The sequence below is a fragment of the Micromesistius poutassou genome (assembly GCF_964030765.1).
Source record: "Micromesistius poutassou genome assembly, chromosome: 13".
Classification (NCBI taxonomy): Eukaryota; Metazoa; Chordata; class Actinopteri; order Gadiformes; family Gadidae; genus Micromesistius; species Micromesistius poutassou.
Window position 1 is genome coordinate 15025066 of NC_140283.1, and position 23420 is coordinate 15048485.

At 44.8% G+C, this 23420-nt stretch overlaps 1 protein-coding gene across 1 annotated transcript; it reads right to left on the reverse strand.

Annotated features, from left to right (window-relative positions):
* Positions 1 to 1752: 1752 nt before the first annotated feature.
* On the reverse strand, positions 1753 to 22109 carry ptpn9a (protein tyrosine phosphatase non-receptor type 9a). Its single transcript, XM_084476812.1, has 13 exons — positions 21708 to 22109; positions 15807 to 15950; positions 12301 to 12390; positions 10429 to 10553; positions 9777 to 9882; positions 9407 to 9517; positions 8661 to 8983; positions 7545 to 7632; positions 7048 to 7117; positions 6514 to 6592; positions 6200 to 6350; positions 3157 to 3364; positions 1753 to 2828 (listed from the first exon to the last, which is right to left on the reverse strand). The coding sequence occupies exons 1-13, from the start codon at positions 21792 to 21794 to the stop codon at positions 2638 to 2640; spliced, it is 1773 nt and encodes a 590-aa protein (XP_084332938.1). The 5' UTR covers positions 21795 to 22109; the 3' UTR covers positions 1753 to 2637.
* Positions 22110 to 23420: the final 1311 nt, after the last annotated feature.

Genomic DNA, 23420 nt, shown 5'->3' on the forward strand with positions numbered 1-23420 from the left:
TGGCACGTACTACAAAATACGTCATTTGGTTTTGAATATCGCCCGCTAAAACGGCACCCAGCGTCAGGACATTGTTCAATGATGCTCTTCATAAATATACTTTTTATTAAATCCAAAGTTCTACATTTTTACATATGTTTGCACTGACTGTGTATAAATGCACAGAATTGTTACAGTGCTTAACTTCTCTTCAGAAGAGAGTGAAGACATTTATATTCTTGGCTTGCTAAAACCAATGCTTTCTTTTGAATGTTTGCTGACTTTGACTTAAAACCTGCTCTCTTAAGTGTTTCTAATAATCCATATTTTCACCCATTGACAGAAATGTGATAGATTAAGCTACAACTCATGGTATTCCTGTTAACATGTAACCATTCCAATATAAAGTAATGAAACTAAAATCTATGCAATGACAACCACATACAGACGTTGACAAAGTGGTTTAATACAGAATAGCTTGATTCAATAAACAGACTAATTGCAAATGCAATACAACAGAACGAATATAAAATTAATGTAAATTGAATAGCCTGAATAACTGTATGAAAACAGCCGCTGAATAGAATATAAAAATAAAATGAGGCACGCGTTGTGTCCATAATTGAAAAAGAAAAATAAGTGTCCATGAAGGATGTCAAGACTCCCTAAGCTTCACTACAACCAAATTCAATATGAATTCTGTAGTAAAGAACACATTTTCATCCAAATAAAAAATGAAGTTTTAAATATATATATATATATATAGATATATATATAGATTTTGTATATATATACTATAAATCAATACAAGATACAGGTATCAGATAAAATAAACTTTGTAACTACAACACATTAAGGATATTAATAATAAAAAAAGATGTTTGACAATGTTTTTCAATCACGTGGCACGTAAATCCACACACACACACACACACACACACACTGAAGTCAAAAATGGCCCATAGAATGTTATTCACATGTGTCTGTTAGAGTTAATCTCAAATAGCAAACTCATCCCAGGATTACTGCTTAATTTATGAATGAATCCTGTTTTTAAAGCGTTCCACGGAAAACCGACATGAGGGACTAATCTTAAAGGGTATTGGTTATTTCAAAGTGCTTATACGTGACCTGGGTATAACGACAGAAGAAAAACATCTATTGCACTACATGTGGTCTTGCAACAGGTGACTGACAGACATGTGTTTTTAGGACAGTCACTGGCGTGTGGACCACTCAACAGGTGTGTGTGTGCGTGTGCGTGTGCATGTCAATACAAATCCTAGAATGTCCTAGAGAGTCTCACATTACAAAGACACAACTAGAAGACAATAAAAACACCATGGAGTGTACTGCATTGGAGTAGAAGGACTGCGCAATCACCATCCAACAACTGGCTTTCTGTGGATGGACTGAAGAGGGAAAGCAGAGTTAATAGGCAGGGGCATTTCCAGGGACAGCCTGGGGTGGCGCATGCCCCCCCAGAATTGTGATTGGCCACCTTAACTAAATCTGGCAGTTGATAGGACTTGAAATTATCAATTACAATCTGTCAGAAAACAGTTGTGTTGTAACACAATGCTTTTTAACACCCTAGTTTATGGTTTGATTATTGGATGTGATTTGTCATCTGCCCAGTCTCCACACCGTTCCACAAAGTTAGTGTTGAGATCTGGTGGCCCCACCCCCATGAGATAGCCCCACCCCCCCATGTGGTAGCCCCACCCCTCATGTGGTAGCCCCTCCTGGGCCACCCCTACTAAAAGACTGGACACGTGCAGTTAATAGAAAGCAGTTAGTTATCCCCTGCATAGTTTGTTTTTAAAAATCACATAATAAGTTGAAAAGTTGATATAGTTACGCCATTTAGGACCACACTAGTGACCAAAGATTTGCGCCTGCTTATTTTTTCAACCAACCATTTTTTTGACTGTACTGACTATCAGACATACAGTGAATAAAAAAAGATTAAGATAAAAAAAATGGTATACAGCAATAATGGAAAACAGGAATGAAGACCAATAAGCCCTTGGATCAACTAATTATTCGGATGCAACGAGCTTGACCAATACTTTTCAATAATTTTTTCAGCACTGGATTCAGCAGTGCTATTGGTGGGAAGCAAAGCTAGCTTGCATACTATACATTCATCCTTACTTTAAAAACATCAGCATCAATCGTGTAGCTCTTATGGAAAAACTGCAGTGGGAATAGAGAGAGAGAAAGAGGCAAAGTTGTTCATCTCTCGGTGGCACTATGGTACTCTTATGCGCTATGTGATTATAGTAGGCTCCTAAACACTAAGCTCTAGCACACATCTATGAGCACTGTACTCTTCACTCAGAGCAGCCTGAATGCAACAGAGGAGATCGGTTTGTCTACCACAGCACACGAATAACTGGTTTGTCAGGAAACACAGAATAATGATTGAACATTGTCATTATTGACAGGCTAGTTGTTGCTTGCTACATTGGTAAATGCCAAAAAGAAATGTTACATCTCTTGATGCCGCCCCTCCCCTCTTTCTTCATCTGGCTGTTGAACTTCCAAAAAAAAAAAAAAAAAAGAGGCTTTTTTTTTTTAAGCACGGAGTGCATCGATTTGTCCAAGTGGATGCTGGGAAACCTCGGGATTGGTTGGCGGGGTGGCAGAAGAGGCTCACTGATTGGCCGGCAGCAGGCCTTGCCGCTGGGCGTGTTCCAGGATAGCGTTGTGGCAGAAGAAGTACTGGTCTGGGGTCTGGATGCTGAAGGCCCTCTGGCTCCTCATGCGGCGCACCGTCTGCCGCACATTGAGCGTGCCGATGTCCTGCAGCTGGGACAGGCAGATGTCCAGGGCACAGAATGTACCTGGAGGAGCACAGCGGGCGAACATCAATCACAACTTTATGCAATGTGTTATTCGCGCACAACTGTCCAATGATACATTTAGTCAGTGTCAACACTATTTCATGTGTGAAAAGGTATTTTCTATGTTTATTTTCTACCCTTACTAATTAATCTCATTAATATTCCAAAAGGTACACTTGATTAAAAAAAAACCCTGGGCTGTTTGTTTAAGAGATCTGCAGAGGAAGGTTGTGAAGTCAAACTGCGTAGTGTGCCGTGTGTGTGTGTGTGTGTGTAGCAAGTGTGTGTGTGTGTGTCTACTGTTGACATGGCCGTAGAGAACACTCACCCGTTCTCCCGATCCCTGCGCTGCAGTGGACCACGATGGGGGGCCCAAGGGGGTGTCCGGCCCACTGGGACCCCAGACCCTTCACCACGGCCTTCTGCTGTCTCTTCACGGCCCCCAGGAAGTCGATGAGGGTCACAGCCGAGGTGGGCACCCCGTAGTCCGGCCAGCTCAGGTACTGAAAGTGACTGAGCTGCCTCTGTTCACACGTCTGGGAGGAAGGGGGGGGGGGGCACACAGAACCGAGACGCAAGGGGGGATAAGGGCCAAGCAACCGAGAAAATACACAACCAAAACTGGGCTGGCAGGATAGTGAAGTGGTGCATTCAGAATCTTTACCAGATTTGTATGAATGTAAGCTTGTTCTCACATGTAAGTCACTTTGGATCTCCAAAAGGGCTAAATATAAAAAAAAATGATTCCCAGCCAGAAGGTTATGGGTTTGATTCCCAGAGATTCCAGACTGCCTGTAGTTATCCTAGAGCAAGATGCCCTTACTTGAAAGGTATGGGTGACTCACTCACCCAAAGTCCCTTTGGACAAAAGCATCAGCAAAATTATTGCTGATGAAAGAACTTTGGATCGAATGCATTAACTATTGTATACAATTTGTACTGTCCATGTGTATGGAAACATTCAACTGGCTATCCATATGAACATGACACTTTTAATCAAAATGCCACGCAGTCAAAAACAGGTTGTCTATTGTATCGAAGGAAAGGTCCAGGAATTGCTTCCATCAGGGACCAGATAAGAATTTTTTTATTTGCCGTTCCATGGTAAGTGACCTCACTTGGCACTATTCTCATCGAATCAGAAAGAGTGACTGTAATACCTTTGTTTGAACAGAGGCTCTGGTGTCCTGTGGTTAAGGATGTTAGCATTGGGATAATGCCAGGTGTAAGCATTCTTCACACCGGGGTCATCCCTATGTTCCCCGGGTCCTATGTTCCCCGCTTTCTATGTTCCACGCTTTTCCCAAAAAGGGTACTATGTTCCCCGCTTTGTATGTGACTGGGGAACATAGGACCCTTTTTCAAAAAAAGGGTCCTTTGTTCCCCGAGAGGTGAACATAGGACCCGGGGAACATAGGACCCTTTTAAAAAAAAAAGGGTCCTATGTTCCCCGGTCTGTTATTTTTTCCACCATCAGTGCTGATTGCCACCAGTTACAGACCATTTGACACGCATATCCAAATAGGCCTAGATGAGCAGAATTTAGGCTGTAAATTGGCTTTTGTTTTTGTCACGTTTGGACAGTTTAAATAAACAAAACTAAATAAACAATAAATACACTAAATACTAATAATAAATAAACAATAAATAAATAAATAAATAAATAAATAAATACTAATAATAAACAAACTAAGGGCCCTACCTTGCACCCAGCGCAATTGACTTTCTACACTGACGTATCGTTGCTAGTTTCACACATATGAAAGATTGTTCATATGTGTGAAACTGCATAGAAATAGCATGTGGATTGTGGAAACATTTTTTTCCATATGGGGTCAGATAAGATACAAGATACAACAATTTACAGCCTAATCTCTCCTCCTCATATTTGGATATGCGCGTCACGTGGCCTGTAATCTACTGTAACAAAATGCTGGATTAAATCAACGAAGGCATTGTCTTATGTCATGCAATTCGGCAATTATGGAAATTATGGTGGAAAAAATAAGCCCTTTCTAAATATTATTAGGACCCGTTAAGGAATTGCGGGGAACATAGGACTCTTTTTCAGAAAAAGGGTCCTATGTTCCCCGGTATATATTGCGCCCCTTTACACCTGGTGCCTTCAGTGTATACTGAAAATACAAACGTACGTGGGCGTGTGTGTAACTGTCCCATTAAATAACTACATTCATCCCATTCAAATAATGTGGTTATTTAAAGTATGTATTAGGTTTAAATAAATAATACAGCCCTAAATGTGATAGGTTATGTCCCCACTACGCCAGACAGATAAAAAGGTGTATAAGAATCTTATTTTCTTTCCTGCTTTGTGCTTCCTGTCTGCACTACGTTTCCATTAGAAGAAGTAGAAAAGATGATGAATCCTTTAGTGTGGATATTGGACTGCATTTTGAAAATCCTTGTTAAAAGGGGTAGTTCAGGATTTTGGACATCAGGTCTCATTTCCAAGTGAGCCAGTGTGTTATTTATCATTGGAGACTGTTTAACACTTTTCATTCAGTCCTTCTAGTTGCAGAAATCGCTGGTGCTAGGCTAGCGCAAGTCGAGGGGAACTGCTAGCCTGCCAATAAAAACAGTTTTACCCACTCCAAAGTACACCCAATGCAAACCAATTATAATGCCCGACTATCGATGTAAATGTCTGTGTTGATAGAATAATATTAGAAATTAGAAATAAAACTATCCTTGTATTGCCATGATCACATTACATTTTGGGGGACTACTTTCTCAGCAGAGGCGGAATTTCATTTTGCTCCGGTGTAGCAACCAATTCACTACAGCAGAAGGTAAACAGAGAAGCGCACTCCAGGTAATATCAGTCCGCCGCTGCCGTAGCTTGCTTCCAACTACAGGGATTATAAACTAAATGCAATGCGATGCAAGGATAAGTTTATTTCTAACACTATTCTATCAACACAGACATTTACATCAATAGTCTGGCATTATAATTGGTTTGCCTCTGGAGTGGGTAAAACTGTTTTTATTGGCAGGCTAGCAGTTCCCCTCGACTTGCGCTAGCCTAGCACCAGGGATTTCTGCAACTAGAAGGACTGAATGAAGTGTTGAAAACGGTCTCCAATGATAAATAACACACTGGCTCACTTGGAAATGAGACCCGATGTCCAAAATCCTGAACTACCCCTTTAATTATTATAATTTTGTTTAAAAAAAGCTAGTATGGTAGCCAAGTATATTTTAAAAACTGCACTTTTAAAATGTTCTGCAATAGTGTGGGCACGTAAACAGCATTGTTTGGTGTGGACATGGGCCTTTGTTGGACCGTTGCTGGCCTTTTTCCCTCTAAGGATGGCCGTCCGTAAGGGACTGCTTGAAGTGGGTGGTGCTACCTCTGTGTTGTGCAGCTCCAGGGAGATGTGGTTGTAGTGGGGGTGGTGGTCCACCCTCTGGTTGACCACCGCCATGTGGCCGTACACCTCCTGGCCCCCCTCCTCCAGGGGCCAGTACTGCCCACACTTCTGCCGGCCCCCCTCGTCCGTCCTGTGAAGACCACACCGTTTCAGGTGGTTGTGTCTAATCTAGCATGGAGGCATCCATCCAAATGACATGCGTTTACATTTTACATTATTTTAACCCATCGCTCGAAGCACAGCAGTATAAGGACCAACATTTTGGTTTTAAAAGACATCATTGGTCGTCATACCTAGTAGTCATGACGATGACGAGTACATTCTGCTCCCAGATCATCCTCCAGAAATCCCTGTAGGTCTTTTCTAGTGGACCTGGATGGAACAACACAGCGCTTCATTTTTAATGACGGCCTTGCAGAGTCAGACTGTAACCAAGAGTGATTCTGAACAAACGTTCTTATTGTCACATGCTATGTAATCTAGTTTTGGTTCGCTGTGTGCAAGAGGATCACTGAGCAATGCCATCTCCGGAACTGGTTTTAAATGATCAACAGACCCAAACCATTTCCTTCTCCTCAACTTGGTGTAGTCAAGGATGATTGGTTTAGGCGGTCTTAGTCAAGGCTGATTGGACAAAGTCGTCTTAATTAAAGCTGATTGGATGACGGTGGTCACATTGCGCAAACACTGAAATGACGCCTCAGTAATGACTCCTGTTCCATTGGCTGATGTGCTGAGCCACGTATAACCCCTGCACTGCTGAATCCCATTTCATCAATGCAACCCCATCCTCGCTTCATTCTGAAGGTTCACGGTTGGATTCGTACCTTGAGTACCGATGTATGCATTCTTCTGTTTGTAGCCATCCATGAAGCTAGCGTTGATGTAGTCCGATCTCTGGCAGAGACACAAGGTTGGCACAAAGTAAATAAGTTATAAACCCATGAAACCGTGAAAATTGCATGGCGATCTACACCTAAAAAGTATGTAAAGTTACAAATGCATCATGTTCAATCTGTGGGTCAGATCATATTTATCTGTATTAATGTCAAGCACTTGGTTACTTAAATGGAATGACTCAATAACGCTAAAATAAGAGTAAATAAATAAGTACAATAAACATTACTTTCTGAACAACAAATTAATTAACTATTTATATCGTAAGTCCTAAGTCCTAAAACTTTGGTTTGGGAATCGATAGCCCAAAAGCACTGTGACAGTAAATTGTGATCCTCAAGTGCATCAATATTTGATAATGGTGCCAGTCTGGACTGCAGTATGGCAACGGTGACTCTGGTGAGTTATAACCCCTCACAGTACTAACCTCACTCCTTCTGGCTTGTAAACGCACTCTGGTCTGGTCCAGGCAAAGCACGTCGCCATAGCGATTCCGCTCCTGATTGCAAGCAGCTCTGTTAAGAACAAGAAAAAAACAAGAAATGGTTGTTCTAACCCAATTCGGTCTAAAAATACATTTTATTTGTATAGTGCAATTTAGAGAATAAAGAGCACTTTTGAGACGCGCATTAAAAAAACATAAGCCCCGGAAAAAAGAATACCCAAATTTTTGATTAATAGCCAAATCTGCTCACTGAGTTATTCAAATCCACCCGGTGTCCGAAAGGCCAAACTAATTTCCTTTGCCAAAATTGTCAGAGAATAATTAACAAATAGAGGTCACGAGAGGTCAAGTCCAGTAAACAAACATCCCACCAAGGTCGTGTCACGTTGCAATGTCATATGTGTGTGTGTGTGTGTGTGTGTGTGTGTGTGTGTGTGTGTGTGTGTGTGTGTGTGTGTGTGTGTGTGTGTGTGTGTGTGTGTGTGTGTGTGTGTGTGTGTGTGTGTGTGTGACATGGGTTTCGGTCAACTACTATTGACATATTATCGACTATCAATAGTCAATAAGCAGACACTCAGGAAACACTGTAGCATTGTGCTGTCAAAACAAAACCAGTGTGTTTGATTTCGACTGCTGAGTTCAAAACGTTTTGAACCCGAATTTTGGTGGACCTGAATTTTTGAGGTAGGGGGGGCATCAAGGTTGTTTCTCTCTAGTCAAGGTTGTTTCTCTCTATCAAGGTTGTTTCTCTCTATTTGTATTGTTAATGTGTGTAATGCTGCTGCTACACTTCAATTTCCCAGCTTGGGATCAATAAAGTAAATCTATCTATCTATCTATGCTATCTATCCATCCATCAGCCACCCATCCATCAGCCATCCATCAGGGCATGTGTGACTCACATGCGGCATGACTCACATGCCGCATGTGAGTCACACACGGCTGCATTATCATCATTATCATCATCATCAGGGACAAGTGTCATAAATTAGCTAGAAATACTATGATGCAAACATTGGATGACTTGTCCATGTTTCTATCCCCATTCAAATAAACCTTAAATAAATCATACGGACCCCCCCTCCCCCAAGAGCTTACAGTGCGCAGTGGAAGGTCCCGGGCGGGGGGTCGTTGCGGATCTCCTCGTACTCCTGGTGGATGCCCAGCCGCTGCAGCCGGCCCAGGTGGGCCAGCAGCTCCGGGGGCCGCATGGCGTCGGGCCCCGGGGCCGTGGTGTGGATGGAGGTCTCGTCCACGGGGATGCCCACCAGCTCGTCCACAGGGTCCACGCGGCCGTTCTGGCCCGCCAGCAGCTGCTGGTTCCAGCTGTAGGCGTCCAGGGGCAGCAGCCCCCCCAGGTGCTGGGGCAGGCAGTCCCTGGGGAGGTGCTGCCGCAGCTCCGGCATCCGGACCATCTGGACCTGAGGGAGGGGGGGGGGGGGGGGGGGGGGGGGGGGCGAGAGGTTGGGTCAAGGGGCTGGAGCGGACATGTCACAGCAACAAGTACTAGACTACTTTATTTATTTTGACCCAATATGAGTGGGAGTAGAAAAATGTACCCGCTACATTTCTGAGTGTTGTCACTGGGATACATGGTTGGAAGGGTCGAAACCCGCCATTTGTGATGCAGTTATCGATTGACATTATTACTCTGTGCTAGTCAATAAGCTGAAATAATCGTACATCCCGTAGCACACTTCGGATTAGTTCCATGAGCATATTAGTATAAGTAGTCTACTCTAGACATTTGGCCGATTTGAATTATCATCATGCTGTTTGACGATTTGGAACCGATTCCGATATTACTCCATTTAGTACGTAATATATATTTTTAATTATCTTACCCTCTCTCTCAACTTCTCCTTGAGCAGCAGGCTGAGCAGGTTGTAGGGCACACGGAACCACACGGGGGCGCCGACGATCAGAACCTTCTTTAGCCTAGCCGGGAACGCCCCCTGGTGGCCAGAGAGAGCAGAGCAATTAACAACGTTAGAAAAAACATTTTCTTCTATCAAACGAACAGTCAAAAAAAAAAGCGGTTCTTGGACAAGAGATCTAGATACTGATATGTGTTAATAATATTTATAAATCAAGTTTATTTTTAAATAATATTGTATTTATGACAATGCATCACCGTTAGTGAGTGACACACCGGAATGGGCTAGGTACCCAAATCAACAAATGATTTCTTTGTACAAAAAAGGGGTTGCAAACCTTCAGTAAATTGAGGATCTTCTTGCTGAGGTCCAGCTCAAAGTTTGTATAGTTGGAGCCGGCCATGTCGTAGATAAATACCAGGCCGTTCCTCTGGGTCTCGAAGCTGTGGCGGAGAAAGGCAGACTGTATTTATCACGTTCAAATTGAGTTTACGATGGCCCTTATGAAATATATATTTTTTAATGGTAGTAGAAAACAATTGGTCAATAATGGCATTAACACAATTCATTTATTAATTAAATCAGTAACACTTAACAATAACGGTTGATTAATTAACCATTAATTAACATTAGCTAATGCCATAATAAGGATCAACTAACCTTAATTCACAGTTGACTAATGTGTCTAGTAGTAATTTAATAATGGTGTTTATGTTAAGTAACATTTAACCATCATTTAATAGCATTAGTGTTAGGCTTAAGGTGGATTTATAGTCCTCCGTAAAGTGCTGTACGTAGCACTTTACGGAGGACTATAAATCCACCACACTTACCTTAACCCCCTATGCTTCTGCTTTATAACAACGCTAATTACAGCATTCACTCACGTTAATCAACATACCCATTATTGTAAAGTGTTACAAAGAAAACCTCGACCCATTTCAAAATGAGTTTAGAACATGTGTTTCTCTGGTGGTCTTGGTCCTCACCTCTCCACGGCGCGGTCCAGCAGGTAGAAGAGGGCCTGCAGCACCACGTGGTTCCCCGTCTTGTTGGGGTGGTGGAGCTTGGCCGTGTAGAGGGCGATGGAGGCTCCCGACGGGTCCCGCACGCTCTGGGACACAGAGCAGAGAGACACGGTGAGCCTGTGGTTTAGCTGCAGGTCAAACTGACAGGTGTGGTACGATTCACTAAAGCAATGGGCCGCTAGTCAAAAGCAGGTTCATTTTATTGAATCAATGCTATCGGGAGGGGCACATTTCTAGAGGACCACTGTATAATTACTATGTCCTACTGAATAAAGCCTAACTGACAGTATTTGCAGCATTTTGACCTTTAGATTAACAGTCAATAAAATAATTGTAACTTGCCGCTGCACAGTGGTCCGGAAATCGTATTGATATGTGCACATATCTAAGTGTGCACATATGTGTTCACGAAGTTGAAAACCCCACACAATAACAGCAATAATGAAAGGGTAAAGATACGGCCACAAGGGGGCGCTTTGGGTCAGTTTTCTGGCCACTGGCGGGTTTCCAGAAAGGGGGCCGTCTCGACAGTTCAGCAGGAGGGGCATCTATTGTCAGCAAGAGACACGGCTTCCATTAACCCTCCCCTGGCCACCATCTCGTCTCGTCTCAGATAAGTTCAGCGGCTGGCCAGATGGCGTCCAACAAAATGTCTTGCTTGCTTTACAGAAGCCCTAACCGCCAGCCAAGACGGGGCATTTTCCGGAAACCTTTCCTTTGTAAGCAAGCAAGCCCCGAGTTTGTGCGTGTTGGTGTGCGTGTGTTCTCTGGCACGGACACTAAAAATACCTCAGACAGGATGTGAGGCTGCAGGAGTGTGACGTCAGACTAGAGGATGTGCAGAACCAGTGGCTCTGGTTCCGCACCGAGCGAGGGGGGGGGGGGGGGCGTTGTTTTAAGTAGGTTTATTACAGGGGGTAAACAATAGCCTGTAGCTTTTTTGGTTCCTGACGTGGAATTTTCCGTAGGAAAAATAAACCAATTTCACAGAATCAAACATGTTCACATAAAAGAGATTGTTTAATTTTTATACCTGTATTACTGTATATTTAGGCAAATCAAAAAGTATATAGTGTTGAGTATAACTTTGAAGAATAGCTGATAAAAAGGCTTGCAAAATGGAAGGTTAACCATTGACACGGAGCAAGCCTGCTCCCCATTCACGGATTTGAATGAATGAGTACTGGAAACTTCTCAGACACTGGACAACTGGAACCAATTCACGGGCCAGACTTTCCATGTACGAGCTCCCCCGGTCGTTTCCCTACGGTCCGCAGAGTCCCTCCCCGTCTTCAGAAAACATCCGACGACGACCCACCTCTTTCCCAGAACCAACCCCATCAATTCTCCTGAGCACCTCCGCGTTTCAGCGTTCCGTGTCGAATCGAGACCGGCTCTCCATTGTGTCGTGCTGCACAAGCTCCTCCTGCGCCATGGCAATCTCAGCCCCCCCCCCCAAAAAAAAAAAAATCCAACTTGCTGCTTCCTATATCTGCACCCGTCTGTCTGTGTGTGTGTGTGTGTGTGTGTGTGTGTGTGTGTGTGTGTGTGTGTGTGTGTGTGTGTGTGTGTGTGTGTGTGTGTGTGTGTGTGTGTGTGTGTGTGTGTGTGTGTGTGTGTGTGTGTGTGTGTGTGTGTGTGTGTGTTCAGACACACCGCACTTAGACTTCTGCAGCCTGCTCCGATATTGATCGCATTGTGCTTACGCTCGTTCACAGGCCAGAGCCTGTTATCCAAAGTGGCTCTGGATAAAAGCTTCGGCTGCGGCGACTCACTGCGAGCGCAGTGCGAGTGACGGCCGGACGGGGGGCCCCCGGTGGGGGATGCACTCACCAGCACCGTGAACTTGCCGCTGAGCAGCTCGGAGCGGAGGGGCTCCTCCTGGGGCTGCAGGCGGACGATGCCCTCCTTCAGCCGCGTCTCCTGGAGGGAGAAGGAGGTGCTGTTAACGAGAGGCCGGGGAGAGAGGGGGATGCTGTTGAGTCATGGCCAGGGGGAGAGAAGGAGGTGCTGCTGAGGGGAAGACGGGGGAGAGAAGGAGGTTCTGTTAAGGAGAGGCCAGGGGGAAGAGAAGGAGGTGCTGTTAAGGAGAGGCCAGGGGGAAGAGAAGGAGGTGCAGCTGAGGCTGACCAGGGGGAGAGAAGGAGGTGCTGTTGGGGGGAGGCTGGGGGAGAGAAGGAGGTGCTGTTAAGGAGAGGCTGGGGGAGAGAAGGAGGTGCTGTTAAGGAGAGGCCGGGGGAGAGAAGGAGGTGCTGTGGAGACGAGGCCAGGGGGAGAGAAGGAGGTGCTGCTGAGGCTGACCAGGGGGAGAGATGGAGGTGCTGCTGAGGCTGACCAGGGGGAGAGAAGGAGGTGCTGTGGAGTCATGGTCGGGGGGAGAGCGGGACAGTTAAGCTACGGAGTACGCTCCTGCCAGGAAGGTGCTTGTCTCCCCTCAGCCTGAGGCCTAACCTTAACCTCTAGGCACCCCTCTGGCTGTGGTCTCTGGATTCACTGCAAGCTGGGTTTGTTAAAGCTGCTGGCTGAATGACTAAATAGTTAGGTAATAGTTATATCGGTACTGTGGTTTGCCATTTTCTCTGAAATGACTCGTTAACCATTGCTAGAACAGAAATGTTTTTATTATATATTCATGCTAGTTTTGCTTTATCAAGATTTCCTCATAACACAAGAAACCCTTTCTAAGGAAACCTTACACATAGCCTGTTCTTTTAAAATTCACATTCAGCACCAGAGCTATTGCACATATGCTACGACCTGCTCCTACTTGAGGTTGACCTTGTGCCAAACCTGTTTTGCCTAGCTGGAATCAGCTAGTTCCTGTTTCTGAGAAATCTATGACTTTAATGTTCCCTCAAAAATAAGTTACTTGCACAGGACCTTTAACCTCCACTGACCTCCTGCTCAAATGAGCTTTGGATAAAAGCGTCTGCTAAATGCCCTAAATGTTATTTTGTCCATGCATGGATGATTTTCAGTTTACTTGAGTGTGTAATCTGATAATTTGCTGATTTCACAGCTGGCTCTGAGTTTAAAGCTAAGTTTCCATAAGTTTTTATGTGATAGTTTAAAAGGCATTTAAAAGGTTCATCGTACAGACCTGATTCTTACTGTGAATCAGCAAACACAATCTCAAAACTCAATTGCATCTCCTGTACATCTGAAAAGTTTCCATCTCTAAGTCTATGAACTGGGACCGGCTCACTCCATGTCCTTAAGGGAACTCATAAGGGGAGAGGAGTAAAACTTCATAAGTAAACAGGGATTTCCATGAGGCACTACTTTCACCGTTTCATGTGGAACGACTCCTCCAAAAAAAACAAAAAAAATGAGACGCGTGTTCTCTCTATGAGCTGCACGTTGCATTTCCTCCTATAAAAATGTTCCCACTTAATAAAAAGGTATAGCGGCACATTTTCCACCAGCCTCGTTTGTTGTGACGCTGCTGAGAGAGAAGAATTTGTCCGGAAAGTTTCCGGTCTCCTGCCTGTGCACGAGAGCGCATGAGTACAGACCGCATTGCCGGTATAGTCTCGTGAGCAGCAGCTTTATACTTTGTAGGGCTTTAGAGCCGTTTAAACACCCCTTGCAGTTTATTTTAACTCCAGACTTTAATGTCGAATGAACTCCGAAGGGTGTGACTCTTGAATTCAAGCTTCATTTAATGAGAGGGAGAGTTGAACCGAACGAGACACTGCCTACTGGCAGCGCACACTCCAGACTGAAAGTCAACCAACGTTTTAAAAAGATGAATAGATAATCACAGTAGGTTAGATGTGAGCTTATGTTAATCCTCCATATGTACAGTGTGACTCTGTGTGTGACAGTGTGAGAAAATGATTGTTGATGATCAACAAATTTGTGACCTAGTGCAGGAAATCTGTTGCTCCAACGCCGTCTTATACCACGATTCAGGCCCCAAATGTCATCATATGCCCATCCGGTTTCATACATCATCTACCAAAGAGGGCCCATCTCTTCAGATTACATTGGGGTTTCTTCAGATGTGAAGAAAGTGTCATGGAATCACAGCGCACTGCATCGTCCATTACGGAGGAGCAATCTGAAGTCAACTGGTAGACTCGGCCCGATTCAAGGGTGGAATTGATACTTTATTTGGTTCAGTCAGGGTTCACAATGGACCTGGTCAGGCAAACCAAACCAGAGTTCACTTGGAAGCGGGCCACACCAGAGGTTTTTTTTTGGTCTGCACCAGAGTTACATTGGGCGTTCACACCACCCCCCCAAACTAACCGTAGTATTGGAGGAAACGCACCAGGGTTCGATTCATACAAATCAAAACAGCTCAGGTGTGAAAGCATCTTTAGAGCTCATGATCATGTGTGCTATGCACATAAGATTAAATACTGGCATAGATAGAAATAAGATCCTACATATTGATCTGGATAAGTGATGTCCTAATTACATTTCCTTAAGGGCAGGGCAGGCTGGTGGTTAGGGTGTTTGACTCCCAGCTGAAAGGTTCCCAGCCCCATGTTAACGGTCTACCCATAGTCCTCCTTAAGGCAGATATGCTAACCGCTACCAGGGGCGAGCTCCTTAATGACACATATCGCCATGGTAAAAGTGGGATAAAAGCGTCTGCTTAATAAATAACAATCATTTCCTCAGTTATCTGGACAAATTGAGAAAGCGTCCCTTCGCCAATACCCCCGGGGTGCGTGTGCGTCCGTCCGTCCGTGTGGGTGGGAGCGTGAGCGCCTTGAGCCTTCGGTGGGGCATCTGCTTAAAGCATCATGCTAACACTCTAAGCTAAAAAAAAAAAAAAAAATAGAAACCCCTAAAAGCCCGATGTTGCGTAAACAGGAATGCGGCCAACGTCACGTAGCTTCGGGGAGAATCTTACGGACAGAGCTTCCATGTGCTGCCCTCCGGAATGACCTGCATCTGGTCGCAGTTTAGGAATACTAAAAAAAAAATCTAAAGAAAAAAAAAAAAAATCTAAAGCCAGAGTGTATAAAAAGGGCAATTCATCACGGCTCACATCGTGATATCCTCATCCGATCCCTCTCATTAGTCGACGGATATGAAATGTGCTTTATATAGCAGCGGTAGATCAAACAAATGTACATTAGGACATTCTCTGGATAAGGTGCTTGGCCGCTTGCCATTGTTGTCTGAAGGGGGGGGGGGGGTGGGGGGTCTGATGAGATGTACAACATCAAGTAAAGACCATTGTAAACACAGTGTGTGTGTGTGTGTGTGTGTGTGTGTGTGTGTGTGTGTGTGTGTGTGTGTGTGTGTGTGTGTGTGTGTGTGTGTGTGTGTGTGTGTGTGTGTGTGTGTGTGTGTGTGTGTGTGTGTGTGTGTGCACGTACCCTGTAGTTGTGGAACAGCTCAATGGCCCGGAGGACATCAAACTTGCGGGCCATGAGAAACTTGACTGCCAACTCCCAGGACAGAGGAGACACTCCATGTTGGCTGGTCCACTCGTTGATCTCCTCCAGGAACTGCTTGGTGGCCTGGGGAGGAGGGGGGGGGGGGAAACACGCACGAATGAAGCTAAGCGGATGTCACACAGGAAGTGCAGATGCAGGGCGCGATGACCTCATGGCAGGAATGGCGTCTGTACCACGTATCTGTGACGCGTTCAATGTTTACTGCTGTACTCTCCATGGTGCTGTGGTATTACTTTGTTTTTTTGTGAAATACTACAGTTTTATTGCGAGTTCCTGTGAAGAGGTTCATCGTGACCTGCCTGTGAAGGAACATGAGAGCCAAGACGTATCATTAAGGGATAAATAGTGGTTAGAGTGTTTACAGTTTCTTCCTACCTAAACTCTAAATATTGCAACTTGATGGATTCATTTGGAGTGCACAGTTGACTCACATTTCCACATCATCAAGTTATTGGGTAGTAAATATTGTGATAGTCAATATCACAGATCCACATTTGAAAACAAAATAGTCCCCATTTCAACCCATCCCTTCTCCCAAAGCCTAGCCCTAGTAGGACCTGGTACACACAATGTAGTCCAGTCCAGTCTAAACTCAACCAACAGCCTCGTGTCCAATGTCACTCCTAATAAAACCGGCGAAGATAGAGAACCACACGCCAAAGCACTACCAAAACACCCCTATGCAAAAGATCTCCTCACAGGGTTGAGCCACCATGCAGAGGTCCCCATATGCCTGTCATTACACAGATGACTATCACAGTCAGAAGCCCATTACCAGGCCAGGACCTTGTGTTCCACATCTTGGAGGGATTATCAACCCCTCCAAGATGGCCGCTGCTGGTTCCTGAACAACAGGAGGTTTTTCTTTACTTGCATTACTCTTCCCCACTTCCCTCCCCCAGACATTAGCAACATAATTAGTGATGCCAGATGAAAGTAGAATTTTTGGTTGACATCTTTATTGAGAAAGTGCAAATATCTGCTAGTGTGCATGACACTGCAAATACAAATAAATATAACCTACATATACTAAGCCTGTATCTTTAAGGCCTTCCGGTATTCTATACACACCTCTTTCAGCCCCCCCTCCCTCCCCCCACTTCCAGGTCAACCCCCCCTTAGTGAATCATCAAGAGGTGATAGAAGAGCCAATGAAAGCTCACGCTCACAAAAGTATTAGAGGGAGCAGAAGAAAAAAACACTTCCGATCTCTGAGTGAGCACAGGGGGGTTGGGGCGAGAAGGGGGGGGTTGGGGCGTGCATGTGGAGAGAGGGAGAGAGGGAGAGAGGGAGGAGGGAGAATGTGGGCGTGTGACGAGGAGGAAGTCAGGTCCTCAGAGTGTGCAGGTCTTCAGGAATACAAGACGATCAGTGATGGACCCCGGGGCCAGGGCAGACAGGATGCCACTGTCTCTCCACAGGAAGGCCCCGGGCCTGCCAGACAACAGGGGCCTCTGCGGGCCCTTTAGTATGCACAGGGTGTGTTCCCAGATCCGCTCCTGCCTCGCCATCACCCGCCGTGGTCGGAAGTTCAATAAATAAATTAACTAAATGTCGGCCATCTCATTGTGTGCGTGTGCGTGTGCGTGCGTCGTGCTTGGACTACTCTTTCAAAAAGGCTGTCAAGATGAAGAGGAATGTGCACGTTTGAAAACATGCATGGTGAAACATAAAACAACTCATTTGATCCCTTCTCCTTGTGGGCTGTAAAGTTATTCAGTTGTGATTACATTGATTGAAGACGACAAAAGTTATTGTGACACGGAGTGGGTGGTCTGGGCTGGTTTCTTTTCTGTTATTTAATTACACTTCAGTGGGGTCTTCTTAAAAACGCAGCCACAGAAACCAAAGATAAAGAAGCCGTTGTTAAAATAAATAAAAAAAAGACAGAAAGTTTGGGCCATAAAGGTCAGCGTTGTGCTCCCGGCGGCTGGCTGAAGTCAGTTCTGGTCACTGCCGTTGTTCAGCAGAGCGGCAAAATAACGATTTGAAAAACAATCATTATCTTTTCCCAAAATAAACGTGGGATGTCAGCCAGTCATGATGACCTCACTCGGAAAGGTGGAGCAGTGAGTGACTTGGGCCTTCTGCTCAACATAGAAATGCTAACGCTAATCAACATGCAGATGGGAGATTTCAATGAATGGCCAGGTGAAAGGATAATTTTGATTACGCAGTCCGTGTGATTGCACACCCCCTAGCCTCTGAAAAGTGTTATATTTTAAATATGAACAGCTGGATGTCTGAGACTACGCTTAATACAAGACAACACGGAACATGTCTGGCCCTACACTAGCCCCACCCCTTCCCGCCATGCCACAGTCGTCAGGTGCAATCTCATTGGTCAATTGACGGCCATAGTGGCCATTTTGAGGCCTTTTAAGAAGAAGAGACAGTTACAACAACCTGCCACCCTACTCTATTCAGTCATCTGCCCCTCCAGGGACAGTATCCCCTGAAAGAAAGAGGGATTTAAGTGGCTGCCGGTGGGGTTTATTTTGATGACAGCGGTGGTGAAGACAAGCAGCCCAGAAAGCGACTCTTACTGAATCGGATACATAAATATTTATCTGGCTGCTTCATATTTTCTCTACAGCAGGGGCCTTATTCACTCAAACACAAAGTAATCCATTCTGCATTTCCAAACTACTTGGGTCTCGTTTAGACAGCCCCGCGTAGACAGACGGGTTCTGGTAAATACGACCGACCAGTCTGCTTTAAAACATGAGACAGCACTTGTCCTGGCTGACTTGTGCGTGTGTGTGTTCACAGACATTCAGACATACAACAGTGAGCCATTGTGTCTAAAATGTGTGAACACCCAATCTGCTCTTGGTGGTGTATTTGCATACATTTCCTGGTGGGTGTGACGTTGGTATCTCAACGTTGGGTTCATGTGTAGAATTGCCTGAAAACCCGGTTACAGTGTTTACATGACGAGGTTTATCGGATACGGATCGATTTCCTATGCATTGTAACCGGGTTTCCCACTGGCAAGAAACCAGCTTGTCTCTCCCGTGTGCACGTGTACATACTGGGTGACAGGATGCTGTTGCATAATGGTATTGGCCGCTGCCGTCGCAGTCATTTCCATGCACTTGAGGTTGTTAGGCAATGCCTGCCAGAACGTCAAGTAACTGATATCTGTCCCTGGGCTGAAACTAGATGAGCCGGTGAGATAAGAGTTTGTGTCCGATGTACGACATTTGGATAGGACTAATTTTCTTTATCCGAATGTGAAGTAGAAAATCCTTGACGGAACAATGTAGCACACCACAAATACTCTTAAGAACGTTAAAAACACCTTTACGGGTCTGATAGGTCACAGAATACCTTTTTGTGCGTACAGAGAAAAGAGATGAAAATTCTATCCAGCCTTTACAGTTTTATATCTTGGCACACACACCTAGTATTAAATGACACACCATGACACACCGTCACGCAATAGAATACCCCATCATTGTGTAGGCCCATTTGATGAAACTGAGACATTCCTAGTTTACTATGAGATGAAAAGGCAAGAAGAATGTTCACACACACACACACACAGATACACACAGATACACACACACACACACACACACACACACACACACACACACACACACACACACACACACACACACACACACACACACACACACACACACACACACACACACACAGTGTGGTAAGGTAAGCTATAACCCAGGTAAGGTACACAGGTAAGGTAAGCTATAACCCAAAGCATAGCATTCATTTATTACTTTGTCATAACAGTGATTGGAAAATATTTTCAATGTCCTTATTTGAAGGGTAAGACCTACACGTTGGCAAATGCATAATTAAACAGACAACAGCTTAAGATGAATTTGAAAGCTTCCACTGTATCCTCCTCATGTAGGTCATCAGTGAGTGAGTTCAGTAATAAACGCCAAATCGTCGTTTAAGGACTCTAGTGATGTATGGATTGATGTCAAAGAATAAGTTGACGAAAGTTTCAACACCTCGTTTATACACCAAACAAAGAAGAACCCAACCAAGCTCGGCACAGTCGACTAATGTAGTGCCACCAACACTAACCCTAGCCTCTAGTCCTATGGATTTATGACCGGACACAGAAACCTACCTAGCCAACCAAGCTAGTACCCACTGGGCTGCCTGGTAGGCTGATCTATCCATCACACATCTGGGTGGGAAAAACGTGCATTGTGAATTTAAACCTTTACAACTACGGTACAGGAGTCCTGGAGTGTGGCTGTGATTAAAATGGCCTCCTGCACGGCTCCTGACAGAAGGTCAGCAGGGACTGGTCTTTGGAAGGTCTTTGATTACCGATGCCATGCTGATCTATTTACAACAATGGGGCTGCTGTTGCCAAGTGACAATTCACTTCAGCTCAGTGCCCGCTCAGTCCAGCTGGCACGAGTCAATACCGCAAACAGGAAGTCAATAATGATGTCTCGCTCACTCTCTCCCTCACCATCCCTTACTTTTCTCTGTTGTCCTTCCGCTTTTATACCACTCCTTTTTAAGTCACACATACACCTTTTTTCTATATGATAGAATACATGGGTACATGACACACTGACATGCCTACTTGTTGTCCACACACAATTATTTCAACAGCTGCTTTTAGAAATAAGTTTCCACCATTCTTTCCGAGGCTCCTGAGAAGGGACACACACACACACACACACACACACACACACACACACACACACACACACACACACACACACACACACACACACACACACACACACACACACACACACACACACACACACACACACAGCGGATATGAAGGAGCCAGATAAGGCTTTCTGCGTTGTGAGCCGGTGATGCGAGCATTCAGGAAAACAAGACTGCAACAAGACTGCAACAAGGCTTTAGTGCATAGTGTCGTCAGCAGAGAGAAAGGGGATGCCATAATTAGTAGCTTACAAATCATCAACTTAAAAGGGATGTACAAAAGTCGTCCGGCCCAGAATGCTCATTACACTAATGTATTTGCTGGCTGTTTCTGATACAACCACGTTTTTCTATGAACCAGGTGCCTAGGCTTAGCACACAAATTAGACACTTTAAGCAGCCTATGGACGTTACAATTCAGTTAGGTAGGTAATATTGTCCTATTGGGTTTGGGAAATAGTTTGTAGCAAGTATTGTATACAATATAATAATGGAATATATAATGTATTGGAATATGTCAAAGATCCCATAGTATATATATATATATATAGATATTTTTATACATATGATGGGATATTCATCACGGCACCAACAAATGTGTTTGTGGAAAATGTGTAAAGGCTATGGCAGGCCAAAGCATTCCACATGCAATTAAGATGCATCATCATTTACACATGAGTCTGCATACAACAGCAAATCCCTATAGGCTGCTTCCTAACCTTCTAACACATAGAAGAGTTATTCACATTTCAAGAAGAACAGTGTGCAACAATCGTTGAACGCATTATACAATGAGTAGCCTATGCCAATGCATAACACTCATCCACGTCTGCAATTAATATCTTACATTCGTGGGGGAGGAATGTAAAGGCAGTCGCACCCGTGGCCTGTTTCGCAACAGCCCAAGCACAACACGAGAACCCCAGTGATGCAACACGCAACAATGGGCCAGTAATCGATGGGATAACCTGCTTTTCCTGCGACAATATGTGTAGCGATTAGCCATTTAACCATTGCGTGGAGATCCCGAGTCGCAGTCGTAGCCATGCGCAACACACAGCCCCCCCAATACAAACACGTAGGCCTTCGCTTTCAGACGTATGACAGGAAATAAGGGTAGCGATCAAGGGATATAGAAAGGCATACCTGTTCTTCCTCCGCTGTTAAACTCGCTGCCATCATTTTTTTCTCCTCGGATCTCAGCACACCTTGGTCAAGATGTGCCCCTCTCATGAACCGATCCAGGCGACGTAGATGAGTTTTCCTCGTGTCGTGAGGGCTTTTCAGGGGTTGTCCTTTGACGCTAAATAGTCAGCATTTCAAAAGGGTCCCGGAGAAGCTGGACATTTATTTCCCAAAGAATGTTATAACGCTGTCTGGTTGTTGGACACAGATGCATTTAGTCCTGAAGCTACCATACAAACTTAAAGAATTTAAAAAAAGGAAAAAAAAAGTAGACAATTCTCGGCCAAATTCGCCAATGGGAAATGACTTGATGCGCGAATAGGCGAAGGATAGAGTGCTGAAAACTTAACTACAGTCTACTTGCTTTTCGTATCCGACCACAGGCCTATGGATAATTGAGGCATCCATGCCATGAGTTGCAAGTTTTATCCCTAAACGTCGCCTTTATATTGTGAAGCGTAGCAGAAAAAACATCAGATGGGTTCGTATTCGGGGTGATGGCCTGCCCCCTGGCGGCTACACTACGGCATGACCAACTCACGACATCCGCCTCCATTCATAAAAACAGCGTTTCGACTGAGGGACCAACCGGCCCATGAACACGAAAGACAGCCCGTCCCACTACAGGGTACACTTTCATATTCTTGACAGCAATTTTTTTCTTTTCTTTTTTTTTTCTCTTTAAATTCGCCTTAAACATTCCCACCAGCAGTATAAGCACGCAGCAAGTTGTATTTGTCCAACTTTATATAAAAAACTATTGGGACACAGCTTTCGCCCCCCACGAAACACGCCTCCCAGGAGGATTGGGATGATAGTGGGGCATCAGAACATGTTTACCAGAGGACCGTGGAAGAGTGCGTGTGGGAAATGAGATGAAACATGCACAGAAGCCTCTGGATGTTTTCTAAGAAAGAACAATCGATTTCCTGGTAAACGCTTCTGACATGATGTTCGGGACGACGTGATTGGCTAAACCCCGAGGGGCCACATTGATATATGCCTTCTATTGTGCGTCTTTTAAAAGCGCTTCTAATTTTTTTTAATCAGTGCCAACGGCTATGCATTTCCCCGAAAATGAAATTGATTTCAGTGATCTTAAAGAATTCCAATGATTATAAGGGGGGGCTACTGTGACGGAATGTTAGGCAATGCCACAAATATCACCAACGCCATCAGCTGTTGTAAACAACAACAAATGATACAGCTTCTGCGGAACAGCGGGACTTTAACTGGAACCAACCTTGACCAAGAAGGCTCTTATTTCAGTTAACTGAAGATATGCTGGCGAGTCCTGCCCCGATGGGATCATCACCTTATCGTGGTGGGGCAGTTTGCGCGTCTCCATGACCTCTAGAGCTATGTCGGCAGGAGTTTTCCACTCCTGGCAGGGTCACCCATGCCGAACAGGTCGAAGGGTAGAGACCAGACGAAGAATGATCCCACTGGTCCTCCAGGTTGGGGGTTGGGCTGAGGGCTGATAACCCACTCCCAGAAAAACAAATTATTACAGAAACCAGAAGCAGAGCAAACTCACTGAACCCACGGGACATCATAGCCAGTACTTCTAATAAGAGGGACACCATGACGCCCAGAGGTCAAAGCCGAGAGGACGCCTCTGGGCCGAGTCGGCCATTAATGCACCCCAAAGTAACCATGAAGATTGGAAATTGG

What these genes read in the sequence shown, in the direction of transcription:
- ptpn9a (XM_084476812.1), bottom strand. Translation starts at nt 21,794, where the DNA reads ATGAGAGGGGCACATCTTGACCAAGGTGTGCTGAGATCCGAGGAGAAA. An exon ending in AGCTGTTCCACAACTACAGG is followed by an intron (nt 12,391 to 15,806) that starts GTACGTGCACAC and finishes TTCTCCCTCCAG; the next exon opens with GAGACGCGGCTGAAGGAGGG. An exon ending in CTGGACCGCGCCGTGGAGAG is followed by an intron (nt 9,883 to 10,428) that starts GTGAGGACCAAG and finishes TCTCCGCCACAG; the next exon opens with CTTCGAGACCCAGAGGAACG.